Source organism: Heterodontus francisci, chromosome 37 (genome assembly GCF_036365525.1).
Source record: "Heterodontus francisci isolate sHetFra1 chromosome 37, sHetFra1.hap1, whole genome shotgun sequence".
NCBI classification, from domain to species: Eukaryota; Metazoa; Chordata; class Chondrichthyes; order Heterodontiformes; family Heterodontidae; genus Heterodontus; species Heterodontus francisci.
Window position 1 is genome coordinate 5,643,024 of NC_090407.1, and position 15,465 is coordinate 5,658,488.

At 43.9% G+C, this 15,465-nt stretch overlaps 1 protein-coding gene across 2 annotated transcripts in view; it reads left to right on the forward strand.

Moving 5' to 3' along the window:
• Positions 1-15,465, forward strand: part of casz1 (castor zinc finger 1) — a 310,863-nt gene that overhangs the window by 254,399 nt on the left and 40,999 nt on the right. For both annotated transcript variants that reach the window (XM_068016933.1, XM_068016934.1), the window contains 4 exons: positions 3,548-3,712; positions 8,797-8,969; positions 9,486-10,327; positions 13,900-14,032. In XM_068016933.1, coding sequence (XP_067873034.1) covers positions 3,548-3,712; positions 8,797-8,969; positions 9,486-10,327; positions 13,900-14,032 — 1,313 coding nt within the window. The remainder of the gene's footprint in view (positions 1-3,547; positions 3,713-8,796; positions 8,970-9,485; positions 10,328-13,899; positions 14,033-15,465) is intronic.

Sequence of the window (15,465 nt, forward strand, 5' to 3'; positions counted from 1 at the left end):
TAAAATTAAATATTGACTAAATTCTAGAGCAGGGATAAATCCAAAATGCACGACAAGATTATTGGGAATGTTCGAGTCCGTAGGCTACAACCTCTCACTTTCTCCCATTCTCTTTATTTCACATTCTTTCCCTCAGTATCTCTATCTCTCCTTCTCTCTCATTCTCCCCTGCTTTCACTCATTCTCTCACTATCACATTCTTTCTCAATCTCTCTATCTCTCTCCAATTCTTTCCTTCTCTCATTCTCTCTCTCTCTCTTTCGTTTTATCTTTCTCACATTCTTTCTCTTTCTGGCTTTCACTGCATTTTCTGCAGCACACATTCTGCCGCCTTCCATCACACTCCCAAAATCTGCTGTAATTCTTGCAATGTCATTGCTGAACTGCTGTGGTAACAGGTATCCAGGAGTAACAATCCTTGCTGTTAACCACCTGACTCTACACAGTCTTGCCTTTGCTTTGATTTCCGTCTTTTTTTGTTGTCTGAATGATAATGAACAGGTCAAGACTGAACCCAAAACAAATGATGCTGGTAGTGCAGCACTTCTCCTTGAACAGAGATAAAACACTATGCTGTATTCAACTGGGCTGGAGTATTATAGTGGGAGCTATCAGCACCTCTTGTTTTGCCATTTACCATATGTTATGTTACAAGACCTGGTATGACTGTAGCATGCAGGCTGACAGGATTCAGGTCCAATTCCTGGCCTGTGTTGAGTTAGTTGATTCAGTGCTACTGCCCCTGTGTTAAAGACAGGAAGGGTCCTAACTGCTCAATGCTAATGTGTTAAAGACAGGAAGGGTCCTAACTGCTAAATACTAAGCTGGTGAGAGCAGGGTCAAGCTAGGTTGAGGTACTCTCACTTTGATTGAATCACCTGCCTCCAGGAAAAGAGGGGAGAAAATCTGAAATATGACATTTTGAATGGGATCCGTGCTCACCATTCATGTCACCCCCCCACCCCATCCCCCTTCCCCCCCCGGGAGCAAAACTTCACATTGTCATTGAAGGGTGAAAATTGGCAACAAACACTTTTGGATTCATCCTCTGTCCGAGACATTAAATGTTCTCAAAGATACAGATTTAATAGCTTTGTTAAACTAGCAGACAAAGAACTTCATATAAAGCATCAACATTCTCTTTACTAAAGCAACACAGTGTGATTTCAACCCACGGATAATTACTGTACCATTGGTAACCCTTAGTAACTATTAGTAAATATTAGTAACCATTAGTAATTATTAGGTGACCTTCATGAAATCTATGGATTTGAGAGGGAGAGAGTGGAACAGACAGTTTATTCAATGAGAAGTGTTTTGGAAACCACTTCTGTATAATGAAGATCTGCCTGAAGAGTGGACTAAATTGCCAATCCCATTGTTCCAGCTCACACATTCAGCTTGTCCCATGGGTCAGGCTGTATTAGTATAAACTAGTCCAAAGTTCTATATTAAACCTTACAAGCAAACAATGAAGGACAGGTCCCTGTCATCCATCAGCCTGTCATATACACACACTATATATATAAATATGTATATATATTATATATATCCATTCCATCCAAAATGTGATGATCTGGGATTCAACAGGGAAATCATTGTCTCCGATTATTGACATCAGCTGAGACTGCTAAACTTGGCCCTTCTTAGGGCGAGAGTGAAGATGAACGGCATCACTCCACACACGGATGGCCTGATGCACCTTTCAATTTCAGAGTAGCATTGGCAGAGGCCTGGGAGCCTGCCTTAGGCCTGCTTCCCCAGGAGAGTTCAGGAGGAATACAACGCGGGAGAGGGAGCAGATTATTTAGAAGCCGAGGCTTAAAAGAAAACGCTTTCTTTTTAGAAAGTAAAATCAAACGAGTCAGCAGAAGAAATGCTACAACTGGCACTTAAGGCTTGAAATGGACTTTAAATTATGGAAACATTAAAATCAGTTAAGCTTTTACAAGCAAACTGTTATGACATAAGGGATACACTTAGACAACTGTAAAGTGTTGTCTAATAGCTGGCACACAGACATCTGTATCCCCTACCTGTGGTATAAAGAGGAACCATAAAGGGAGTTTGACATTTCTGCTGGGGTTCCATGCTTTGAATTGCGCCTAGCGCCTCTGGTTGTCTATAATTTATTTGCTAGTTTCACTTGGCTTTAACAGCCGAGGTGAAATTCCCCCCTTTTCCACCATCCCTTCTGTTACCCCAGCCAGACCCAGATGTGCTGAACTGAATCACTGTCAGCCATAGTTGGAGGGAACAACTTCTGGGTCTCTGGCGCACTGTCAGTCCCAGAGCAAAGGATGTTAAATCCCGAAAAAGTCAGAATTAATAATATCATTTCAAACGGAGCAGGAAAATTAAGAATCAAATGGAAAGTGTGCAAACTGGGAGAACACACACTTCTCACTGGGACCCAGGAGTCCACCCAACCCTGACTGTGAACTTTATCTTAAAGAATTTGCAAACAGGTGTTTTAAAAAAGCTTTCTGAGTACCAGAGGGCTGATGAGAATGTTTTTTAAGCAGAAATTTGTGATCTGGAATGCACGGCCCGAAAGGTCGATGGAAGCAGATTCAATAATCATTTTCAAAAGCGAATTGGGTAAATACCTGAACAGGAAAAATTTGCAGGGCTGAAGGGAATGAGCAAGGAAATGGGACTAATATTTCAGAGAGCCGGCACAGATACGATGGGCTGAATGGCCTCTTTCTGTGCTAGAAGAGAAGATGATAAACCTGTGATTCTGTGATAATTCACTTCCTTTACCCGAGGGACAGAATCATACCCTCATCTAACTCAGTCCAAGAAAATGACTGAAGAGAGAATGAGACAAAATTCAGACAATACAGACAGAAATCAGTTTTAAATATGAATTTGGCCAAGGTGAAAACAAAAAGATATCACAGCCGACAGGGAAGCCACTGGACTGTGGTTTTCCTGGAAAATGAATGGAATTGCAGACTGCAGTCCTCAAAACGCAGAGTTCAATTCCCAAATCACGGAGCAGAATTCCCAAATTGCGTCATACAATTCCCCAAATCATGGAGTGCAACCCCGCACCCCCCCCACCCCCCCCACCCCCCCAACATTCTGGAAAAATCTCAGAATCCCATTTAATGAAAACAGAATTAGACTTATTCAGTCTTTATAAACCACAGACCCTAAGTGGAAATGAACAAATTGTAGATTGTGAATCCCATGTAACTGCGCTGGGATTTAACTTATTCAATCGCAGTAAAACAGTGGCTCCGCCCACAAGTTACAACTGCAGTAGATGGGGTGAAAATCAGTGCCATCGTCTGGTATGTGATATTGATCTGGCTGTGACTTGGAATTGCCTGGTCAACTGAAAGGAAAGCAGGAATATTAGGATCGGGGGAGGCCATTCAGCCCCTCGGGTCTGTTCTGCCAATCAGTTAGACCATGGCTCATCTGCACCTCAGCTCCATTTTGCCATCTTTGCATCCCTTGATACCCTCCCCCGACAAAAAATGTCCCTTAACTAACAAGAGTCTATTATCCAGATTCCTTTATGTTCTTTTGACAGAGATTTACCAGTAAGCAGGATGTGATTCGGCATTACAACATGCACAAAAAGAGGGATAACTCCCTACAGCACGGTTTCATGAGGTTTAGCCCATTGGATGACTGCAGCGTCTACTACCATGGCTGCCACCTGAATGGGAAGAGCACACACTACCACTGCATGCAGGTAACCCTTTCACACCAGGAGCCAGCAAGTTCCAGCTGATTTAGAGTGAATGCAGTCATGATATGCTGCCTTACTGCTATTCAGTAATTTTCTGCTGGGAAGTGCGTGTGTATGTTTGTGTGTGACCAGTAGACCGAGCAGAGACCACCCGTTTCAAAGGAGGAGCGTAGAAAACTACAGAGAATGGGAAGAAAAAGTAGAAACTAAATCTGTTCATTGTGTGGTTTTAAATCTTGGTTATTAACCAGTTAAGGTGCACACTCATCTCCTGAACCAGCTTCTGAAAAATAGAGGGTGTTGAATTTTCCTTTTATTTCTGACAACAGTAAAACACAAAAGACTACTGTAAAAAGAAAGTTGAAACTTTTCTTCAGTGTCCTGAACTGGTACAAGCAGCAATCAATAGTGGGTGAGGGGACAAAGTCTCATGCCCGTTGGAAGCCAAAATGATACTGCAAGCTCCAAGTAGCTTGACCCTGATCACAGGTCACCTTAGTATTAAACTGTGAGACATTAGGCTGCTCCCTGACAGCCCTGGTGAACAACATACTTGCACTGTTAGGTAAAGAGGAAGAAACAAAGAGCAGGGGCCTGAAAGTAGTAAAGCCAGCACCAGAGAGAAACTGCTGAGAACGTGAAGCCAGTGAAACCCCTGGGAGTCTCGTTGCTTGTCAGTTCTGACCAAGCAGAGCTCGACAGACTGAAAGTTTAAGAGGGAGCTTCGAACGGGTTCAAAAGACGTATCTTTCAAACAAAAGAAGAAAAAAGCTTATAGCAAATGGGATTTTTTTTTTTAAAAGCTGAAATCTCACTCATGCCACAGCCTGCTATAATTCCAGCAAGGCAGTATCTCTTGCGAGTTCTCCAGTCTTTCACACTTGTGACACATCCGCAGTGGTTCTGTTCCCAGTGTGTGACATCCTCTATGAACTCTGCAGAGGCTCCCCAAGCTCAATCTGCTGCAGGAAATGCTTTTCCTGCTTCCAGCGGCATGTTGTCATTCAGGAGCAGTTTCGGCTCATTTGTGATATTATTTGAGGCTAATTTTAGCTCAGGTCTGGGGAACATGCGGTTAAAATAATACAAGCAGAGGAGAAGTTTGCCCAAAATAAACCTTCCTGATCTTTCTCAACAGTATAGGTCAAGTTTAAAGAATGAGGATTTGAAATAAGAGATTTATATTGTTATGAATGAACAATACGATTTATCAAGAGTCTTTAGCTCAAATTTTTAAAATAATTTGCTTCAATTATTGAGTATGATAATTGACAGTTATTAAACCTGTAATCGAGGTGTTACAGAATTATCAGTTCTTTCATGAAGAAAGTGGGATTTTGATATCACAACTTTTGCTTCCTATAATGCTCATTGCTGTCCTATCTCTGCTGCTTCTATATAAACACACCAATTCCCCATCACACCACCCTCCAACCCACACCCCAAGAATGACTGTATAAAATAAAGCAGAAGAGTGGAATGACCAATTAATGTGGGGTTTTTTTGGGTGATGTTGGCTCAGGGAAAAATATTAGCCAAAGCATCAAATAAACTCCCAACTCTTCTCTGGCTCCTGTCACAGGCTCTTTAACCTTTACCTGAACAGGCAGGTGGGACCCCAGTTGAAAGTTCTATCTGAAAGACATCACCTTTGGACAATGTGGTAATCCCACAGTATTGCACAGACTCAGCCTAGAGAATGTCTTTAAAAACTCATTAGGGCCAATGTTAAGTCTGCCCACCAGGTATAGCTCCAATATCGGAGAGCTGTACTTCCTGCAGCATCCCTGCATCCTACCCTGCCCACCACCATGAGACCAATCATCTGCCTGTCTGAAGCCGACACATCACAATATGCAACTTTGGCTGAGTTAGACAGATTTTTGATCTACAAGGGCGTCAAGGGTTATGTGGGAGTGGGGCAGGTGGCAGGAAAGTGGAGTTACGGCCACGGTCGGATCAGCCATGATCTTGTTGGATGATCCCAATTGCGATTTTGAGGTTCGAATTAGGCAAAGTGTGCACCACGCACCCTCCGCCTGTTTGTACCAGGTGATGTGTGACCTAGCCAGAGCTTCTTAAAGGGACAGCTGGAGGCGGCTCACAAATCGTCCCATGAAACATCCCTTTTTTTTTGGGTGAGGCCGGGAGGGAAAGGAGTGTGTCAAGATCCTCGAAACTCCCATCGGTCAGAACATGTGGCTGGCGGGCTCTATCTGGCAGGAATTAAAATCTTCTCCATTGTCTAAACTACAACAAATTGCATTTATATAGTGTCTTTAAAATAGCAAAACATCTCAAGGCATTTCATAGGAGCATTATCAAACAAAATTTGACACCTTCACATATAAAGAGATATTAACCCACGGACCCTTGGTTAAGAGGTTGGTTTTCAGGAGGAATGAGGGGTAGAGAGGTTTAGGGAGAGAGGTTTAGGGTAGAGAGCTGGAGAGGTTTAGGGAGGCAATTCCAGAGCTTAGGGTCTAGGCAGCTGGGGGCATTACCCTTTTAAGAATGGCCTCTGAGGTGAAATACAAACAGCAAAATAAGGAGTTAGCAGCTTTGGGAAAGGAAATCTGGGAGAGGGACGTTGACTCTAATGAAATTACGATTGAGTTTTGCGACAAGAACTGAAATCGATGAAATCTTTGTGTTTCTACCCAAAGTAATTAAACCAGAGATTTCCATCACCAAATAATTTATTTAGGCCTTGAAATTAAGTTATGCAAATATAAACAGATAAGGGCTTAATGCACTAATCTGAAATTCCTTTTTCCACTCTTTGAACAGAGACATTAACCCTTTTAAAATGCATGCTGTCAATTTATTTTGTCTGTGAAGCACCTTGGTAAGTTTTCCTATGTTAAAGGTGCTATATAAATTCTTGTTATAATCTACCAGAGCAGATAATCCTCTATTTGTAGAAATCAATGGGATGTAAACCAGGCGGGTTCTATAACAGGTGGGTTCTATAAGGAGCAGATTCTATAAGGAGCGAGTTCTATAAGGAGCGAGTTCTATAAGGAGCGGGTTCTATAAGGAGCGAGTTCTATAAGGAGCGAGTTCTATAAGGAGCGGGTTCTATAATCGGTTGGTTCTATAAGGAGCGGATTCTATAATGGGTTGGCTCTATAAGGAGCGAGTTCTGTAAGGAGCGGGTTCTATAAGGAGCGGGTTCTATAATGGGTTGGCTCTATAAGGAGCGAGTTCTATAAGGAGCGAGTTCTATAAGGAGCGGGTTCTATAATCGGTTGGCTCTATAAGGAGCGAGTTCTGTAAGGAGCGGGTTCTATAAGGAGCGGGTTCTATAATGGGTTGGTTCTATAAGGAGCAGGGGTTCCACTCTGTCGGATTCCAGACAGCAAAGGTGAAAATACCCCCCAGAGTTTCAGTAGAATATAATTTCTGCACGTATTAGACTGAGAAGTGACTGCGTGACATTAGCTTAACATGGTTGTATTAATATCCCACATTAACATCGATCTAGGCTTTGTAATGGAAGATGTCTGAATGTTGCTTTAAAAGCTAAAATAAAAATTTTAATAAACAAGCTAGTTATCAGCTGGCCCCCATCCTGTCTTTCAGTTTGAATGTAAGGTGTTTGTGGGTGCCCCCACCTCTAAATCTTGTCTCCATTGCTGCCTGCTACAATCTTTAGTTTTTTTACATGTGCAATGGGATTTAATGAAAAAAAGGACATAAAATGGACACAACAGTGGGCATCAGTGAGCAGGGGTACTGAGAGGCACGGAGACAGCAGTTAAATCTTAGGGCTGTCCCAGGATCTCCACAATCCTGAGTGACAGACCAATGCAGGGGTTAATCCTTTAGCTGATCTTAAATATAAAATTTTGCAGTTTGAAAATAAAGCAGAGATGCCAAATGTGACAACATCACTTAAACCTAGATTTGAGGGTTCTCTCCGAGGGTGCAGAGTGCTACAGACTTAACTTGTTCCTTTAACTAGTAAATCCTTTGATGGGTCTTTCATCTTTTTCTCTTAGAAACTGAAAGTAACTCTGTTTTCTGTGAAATAATACAACTTTGGATTATTATCATGAAGTACTCATCTCTACACAGGAAGATGATGTTGCATCTTCAAAGGAAACCCAGATTAGGGGACTGTAACATAAAAGGGACAAGCCAGGCCTGAACTTCTCAATAAACCCTAAGACTTTTGGTACGAGAATATTTAGATGGTAAAATGTTTCACTAGCAATGAAGGTTCAGGTGAGATGTGTCAGGAAAATTCTTGACCCCCTCTTCCTCATCGATCTGCTGCCCCATGGTGACATCATCCAAAGCTATGTGGCCATATTCATTGCCCACATCACTGCTGACAATACCCAGCTCTATCTCTCCAGCACCTCTCCCCATGGCCATTGTGCTGTAGAGTTACAGGCTTGGATGAGCTGTAACTTCCTGCAGCTGAACATTTGGAACACCAACGTCACAGTCTTCGCCCACCCCCCAACTACAAACTCGGATCTGCGGCCGCAAAATCGATCCCACTGTCTGAACATTATCTCAGGCTGAAGCAGACTGTTTGACCCTGAGCTGTGCTTCTAACCTGAGACACTCGCTTTCTTAAAACCATCTATTTCCATGTCTATGACATCATCCACTTCCTCCCACTGTCGCTAAATCCCTCAGTCAGGACCTTTGTTACCACCAGCCTCGACTGCTCCAATTCTGTTCTCAATGGCCTGCTAATCTCCATTCTCTGTAAATTGCAACTCATTCAAAACACTGCTGAGCATTCTAACCCATTCCAAGTCCCACTCACACATTACCCCTGTCCCCACTGACCTACATCCCCCATGCCTCACATAGACAATTCGCATCCTCACATTTCAGTTTCCCTATGGCCTCGCCACTCCCCATCCTCCTCCAACCCTGTAACTCCAGCCCCCTCCCAAACTCCATTCCTCTGACTCCATTCCCTCATGCAGCCTCCCCCCGCACTCCTCCATTGGCAGCCATGTATTCAGCTACCTGAGTCTCATTCTCTGGAATTCCCTCCCTGAACCTCTCTCCTCCTCCTTAAAGCTCTCTCAACATGCTGTTCTGCTTCTGTCCCCATGCAGGTGGGTTGTACTAAGGTTTACACCAGTACTTCCGATGTGATGACACATGAAAACTTCCACAAGAAGAATGCACAGCTAATCAATGATGGCTTTCAGCGTTTCCGTGCAACGGAGGATTGTGGGACCCTTGGGTGTCAGTTCTATGGACAGAAAACCACACACTTCCACTGCAGGTAACTACATCACATCCAAATCTGATTTCCCTCTGCGTGCAAAAACTAGTGCGAAACATCTTTATCAGTGCGTCTTCAGTATGTGCTCAAGATCAATATCCTAGTCTTGTAAACAAAAGCAACAACTGGGAAATACTCATTCACCCTTGGCAAACTTCTAAATTAGGGCATGCATACACCACATGAGCTGAATGGCCTATTCTTGAATTCTACATGGTTCTACACGTAAGCACCTTGAGACATTTTACTGTGTTAAAGGCGCTATACAAATGCAAGCTGTTGTATGTAAAGTTTGGAGGAAGGATAACAAATGGATGGGCATAAGCTTTCTCATGGAGCATGCTCAGTTGGGTTTTTGGTACCTCTGCCTATTGTATTGGGTTGGCAGTGGAATTCCCCATGATGCCCCGGTCGGTTATCGGTGCCCGGTGATGAGTATATTAAGTTGCGGGGCAAAAGAGAAATCGGAATGTGAGAAACCTTTGCGTCTGCTCAATAATCTCTCCATTTTCCCAGGCGTCCCGGTTGTACTTTCACCTTCAAAAACAAGTGTGACATTGAGAAGCACAAGAGCTACCACATCAAGGACGACGCTTATGCCAAGGATGGCTTCAAGAAGTTCTACAAGTACGAGGAGTGCAAGTACGAGGGCTGCGTATACAGCAAAGCCACCAACCACTTCCATTGTATCCGCATCGGCTGCGGTTTCACCTTCACTTCCACCAGTCAGATGACCTCACACAAGCGTAAGCATGAGCGTCGCCACATTCGGAACGCGGGGGGCCTGGGTCTCGCTTCGCAGCTGCTAGGCCGGAAAGAGAACGAACAAGACGACTCCAGCAATGATGATCTAATTGACTATTCAGCTATAAGCAGCAAGAACTCAAGTCTGAGTGCCTCTCCCACAAGCCAGCAGTCTTCATTGCCCATGCTTCTCCCAACTCCCACCACTGAGATCTCCTCCACCCAGGCTGTTAAGCTGACAAGTAGCGTCATCCCGGTAACCAAGATGTCAACGATACTTTCTCAAACACTTCCAAGCTCCATACCGGTCGCGTTGGCTCTCTCCAATGCAGGCCTCACCAGCACAGGCCCCTTCTTCCCCTTAATTCCCAACAGGGTCTCCATGGCCCTTCCCGTGACGGCAGCCAGCCTAATATCCACCATTTCCTCCAATGTTTCCGCCTTGTCCATGGAATCACCTTTGCAAGTTGTCTCAGGGTCCGACAACTCAACGCCTTTGTCCCCGGCTGCAACCTCAATCATGGAGAAGATCACAGCGAGCAAGGGGCTCATCTCACCCATGATGGCCCGTCTCGCGGCTGCTGCTCTCAAACCATCCAATCCAACAGATTTAGGTAAGGCATCGCGCAATAATAATATTTCATACTCATCATAATAAGGGATTACAGCACTAAAGAATGGATCATCATCCACTTTACACTGACAGAGCTCAGCACTCATCAGTCATTCCAACCAGGTGACAGCTGTCTCCCCTCTCCCCTCTTCCTTCCCATGGAAAATAATCCCAATATATTTCAGGTCAGCATTGTGCTACAGACCCACCTTCTCCAGAAACTGAGCTCATCTGGCCTCTTATCATTCAAGAGTAAGATCAAGGGGAGAGACCTTGAATTGTTGGAGCTGGATTTGAATTTGAGTCTCCATAAATATCCTTTAAAACCATTTTTGAATCACTAAGGCTCAGTCCTCTCTCCAGTAATGCGGAGATTATTAACTGTCTGTGTATCACTGAAGGTAGCTTCATTGTCCTTTCCATTCCTTTATGAAGTAAAACCCTTATTATTACATTCACAAATGGGGAAGATCATTTCCTTGAATTATTTCTTACTCTGTAAAAGTTCAAATATTTGGTCAAGTTAATTTGAGTTTCTCTGTCTTTAGATTTTGACTCCCATTCGAAGGTTTCTTTCCGTTAGTTGAGTTACTGTTTATAGAGAGAGTCTGGATGTTATTGTAATGTGATAACACTTCAAAACTTAATTAACAGTTCAGCCCCCAGAGGATGGAATAAATATAGGTGTGAATGGAGGGCTGTGGAACTTCCTATGTCTTTCATCTATTTAAAAAAAAATACCCACAGAGATTTTTAAGGGCAGTTTTATTTTATAAAAGTAACTCCCCGCCTTAGCTGGGAATCTGGAATGAATTCCTGCAGTCTCCTCCAATCTGCCATTCTTTAATAATTCAGTAAGTGCCCTGCTTACGGTAAAGGGTCAGTGGTGAGAGCCTGTGGCTTTCAATGGAACGCTCCTATTTATGTGACCTGGGTGACCTCATCAGGGAACACTCGAGTTAATGGCCACCAATATTACTTTGGGCAAAAAACTGTTGAGATGAGGCTTTTGTTTTTTGCAGGCTGTTTTATAAATCCATTCTTCCAATAGAAGCATTTTGAAACTGCTGTAAAATAGTAAATGGTGTTAATTGTATATCAATTGGGGGTTAATTACATTTAGGAGGTGGGTATTAATTGGCAACTCAACTGTGCTCATATCTTGATAGGCGCAGGCTGAAAGAGGAGTTTTTATTGGAGGTGCACGTTGTGCAATGTGTGACTGTAAATAAAAGCTTGTAAGCAACATTCCCTCTAATGTTTCTTCCCACTGTGTCCGGCCTATTCATTTAAGTGCATGTTACCTTTAACTTTTTTGGTGTGGTATCTTAAAGGGGCCGACTTGTGCACAGCCTGTGCAGTAACTTCCGGGTTGCTGTGTGGTCTTGTACCTGTGCAACCCAGAGGGAACATTGCTCATTAGTGAATTAAAACTAGGTTTTGGTGTTCAATTCTTCACTACCGGCTTATCTGAGTTTTGACAGATTGTGGGCGTAATTTTAACCTCACTGTCTGTGCAGAAAGCCTGGGGGTCGGGTGGGATGCCTGGTTTATAATGCCAGGTTTGTAATGCCAGGTTTGTAATGTCAGGTTTGTAATGCCAGGTTTGTAATGCCAGGTTTATAATCCACCTAATAATACTCTGTTGACTTCAAATCAGGATTGTACCCAATCTCATCAGTTTCCCGACGGGTGAGGCGGGGTTAAAGTTAAAATTGCCCCCGCTGTGGTGGTCCGACACTTTCAACAAAAGCAACTTATATTTATCTAGGACCTTTAACGTAATAAAAGGTGCCAAGATGCTTCACAGGAGCATTAGAAAGCATAATACAACACCAAGCCACAAAAGGCAATATTAGGGCAGATGACCAAAAGCTCGGTCAAGGAGGTATGTTTTAAGGAGTGTCTTAAAGGAGGAAAGAGAGGTGGAGAAAGGGAGAGGTTTAGGGATGGAATTGCAGAGCTTAGGACCTTGGCAGCTGAAGGTGCGGCCACCAATGGTGGAGCGATTAAAATAGGGGATGCCCAAGAGGCCAGAATTAGTGAGTGCAGATATCTCGGAGGGTTGTGAATCTGGAGGAGGTTACAGAGATAGGGAGGAGCGAGGCCATGGAGGGATTTGAAAACGAGGATGAGAATTTGAAAATTGAGATGTTGCTGGACTGGGGGCCAATGAGAGTTAGTGAGTCAGTCAGGGGAACGGGACTTAGTGTGAGTTAGGACACGGGCAACAGAGTTTTGGATGACCTCAAGTTTATGGAGGGTAGACCATGGGAGGAATGTGTTGGTTTCAGTTTTCCTGAGCAGCCTGAGTTTGGTTGTACTGCCACGGTAACCGCTCCGGGTGTATTGCAGGCTGGTCCTGGTGTAACCCTGCAGGGTAATAGAACCTTCTCTTTAAATGCATCATTTTGCGTGGGAACTGGAACATACATACATCGCAGAGACACAGAGTGTCAATTTTTCCTTTATCTTGTTCTTTTGTTCACAATCTCTCAAATTTACAACCAATTCCTGTTTCTGAGCTGGTTAGTTTTTATTTAGAAAAAGAAGGGAATGATTTTATTTGGCCGGTGATGTTTACTATCCAGAGAAATCAGTAGAAAGGGGTAGCATTGATTCTGGTCCTGACATTACACTGTGAGATCCAGGTTAATGTAAACTCAACACTTTACTCTGAAATTCCTCCCCCTTGCTATTTTAGCAGCAGTGTGGTTAACATAGTGCTCAGAGCAATTCCTAGTTGATAGAATGAAACATTTAGCATCCTTAGTATTCCATGGTGTAAATTCAGGGCCTCTGAGATTAGCAGTCAGAAAGTTTGGAACTATCTCGTGGGAGTTTTGCTTCTGCAGCTTTTGTCAAAAAATAAATTCACACTAATATGGGAGTGGTGGGGGGGTGGGGGGGGAAGTTACTGAATGCACTATGTTCACTTTCACTATGCCAGCCATCTTGAGAAATAGGGCTGTTTAAAAAAAAAAATCTTTTTTTGCCTGAGGGCAAATTAATATTTCAGTCACTGGGGTATTTCAGAAAAAGCTGGGTCCGGCAATTCTGTCAGCCAATCTATTCTTCTTGCACACAGCATATCTAAATACCTTTCTTATAAATTTGATTGGGGGGTGGGGGGGTCAGCCTGTTTGAACTGATCTGATTGGCTGTCAAGTTTGATCTGGCATAGGTTTGACATGTTGCTGTTGGGCATGCTCTGTAAGAGACTGCACCGTTTCCATAGAAACGTCGGCATCTTGAAAGGAGACGAAGGATGTCTACCACTCTCAGTCTGCCAGAGTTCCTCAGCATTAACATGATATTTAATGAATGGTTAAGAGGCAGCACTGCAAATCAGTTATGACAACCACAGCTGAAAAAAATGAAGCCTTTTTGCCTCGTTCTCTTTCTCCCTTCAGCCAATGTTTCAAAGTCCTGAAAGTCCCGATGGCTTGGCGTAATTTGGCAATAATTATCACTCCACTTGTTCCATCGCAGGACGACAGTCAGAATTGATCTCGTCACAGAGGAAGAATTGCTGGCCAACAATGACTTGTTGTTATGCACTTTCTGTTACAGAAAACGAGCAGCAAGCGCAGTCAAACCAGTTCAATGTGCTCCAGCTGAAGCAGGAACCAAGTGAGATCGTCAAGACCCAATCCCAAGACTCAATACAGGACGAGAGCCTCGATCTCAGCTTGAAGGATCACGGGTAGGAAGCTGATTGGAGTGTGCGGGCGGGGTCAGTGTTGGAATGAGTGAGTTACTTCAGTCTGAAGCAGTGAGTACATTAAACAAAGCGTCAAGCGAGGGCACAATCTATGTAGTGTGTCCTGTCGTGCCCACAGACAGTAAACCAAAACTGCAGTACCATGTTCACGTGTAAAACCAGGCACCCCAGATCAAAGACAGTTATCACCACCTCTCCCCCCCCGCCCCCCCACCCCCGTACTGCCATTCATCCCCACTTCCATAGAACTTTTCCACAGAGCTCTGCTTGAGCTCTGAGTGAGCCACAGACAGGCTGGACCTAGGCCCACGCCCCCACATCTGGAAATGTTAGGATCTGGTGGTTGGAGTCTGGGTCCGCAGGTTCTAACACAGCGATAGCGAATTCGATCGGAAGTCAGACTGCCTCCAGAAGGGCTGCACGTTAACTGGAATGCTCTGGAGTGTGTGTAGTGTTACAACACTGAGATGGCACTTTAACAATGCACCCATTGTACTGCCAACTGCCCCTGAGTTTCGCCTCTCCTCAGATCCCATCAATTTCAGCAAGCCTCTGAATATCGTTTCAAATCGAGACATTATAAAAACAAATGCAAGAAAAACGAAAAGCAAGGTCTCAATAAAACCGATCTCAGGGTCCCTGGTTAATATTGTGTTCATTGTGATTCCCCCAGTAACATCATGCACTTGGTCCCTCTGTCGCCTCCCCCCTCCCTATCTCTGTAACCCTTTCCAGCCCTACGACCCTCCGAGGTCCCTGCACTCCTCCAATTCCTGATGCAACCCTCACTCCCTTTGCCGCAGTATTGGTGGCCGTGCCTTCAGCTGCTGAGGCCCTAAACTCTGGAATTCCTTCCCTAAACCTCACCACCTCTCTCTCCTCCATTGAGGCTCATTAAAACTGACCTCTTTTACCAAACATTCGATAACCAGTCCTAATGTCTCCTCCTTTGTCTCAGTGTCAATTTTTTGTTTGATTACATTCCTCTGAAGCATCCTAGGATGTTTTAATTGCATTAAAGGTGCTATATAAATGCAAGTAGTTGGTTGTGACTTTATTACCCATGATGTACAAGATCAGTGTGCAGCAAAATGATTCTCTTTCAGGCCCTCTCTCTTCTTGAGTGAGTTTCAGTTCAATACAACAAGGCTGACTCCACTCATTACTGCGTCTGAGGAACACCAACTGGCAGAGAAAGGGCAGGAGGTGTAGACCCATTCCATCAGGATTCACTCTGCTGTCCCAGCATTTCCCAAATGGATGTTTATTAGTGTTATAGAGAGATACAGCAAACAGGCCCTTCAGCCCACCAGGTCTGTGCTGACCATCAACTATCCATTTATACTAATCCTACATTCCCTACCATTCTCCTACCTACACTAGAGGCAATAACAATGGCCAATTTACCTATCAAC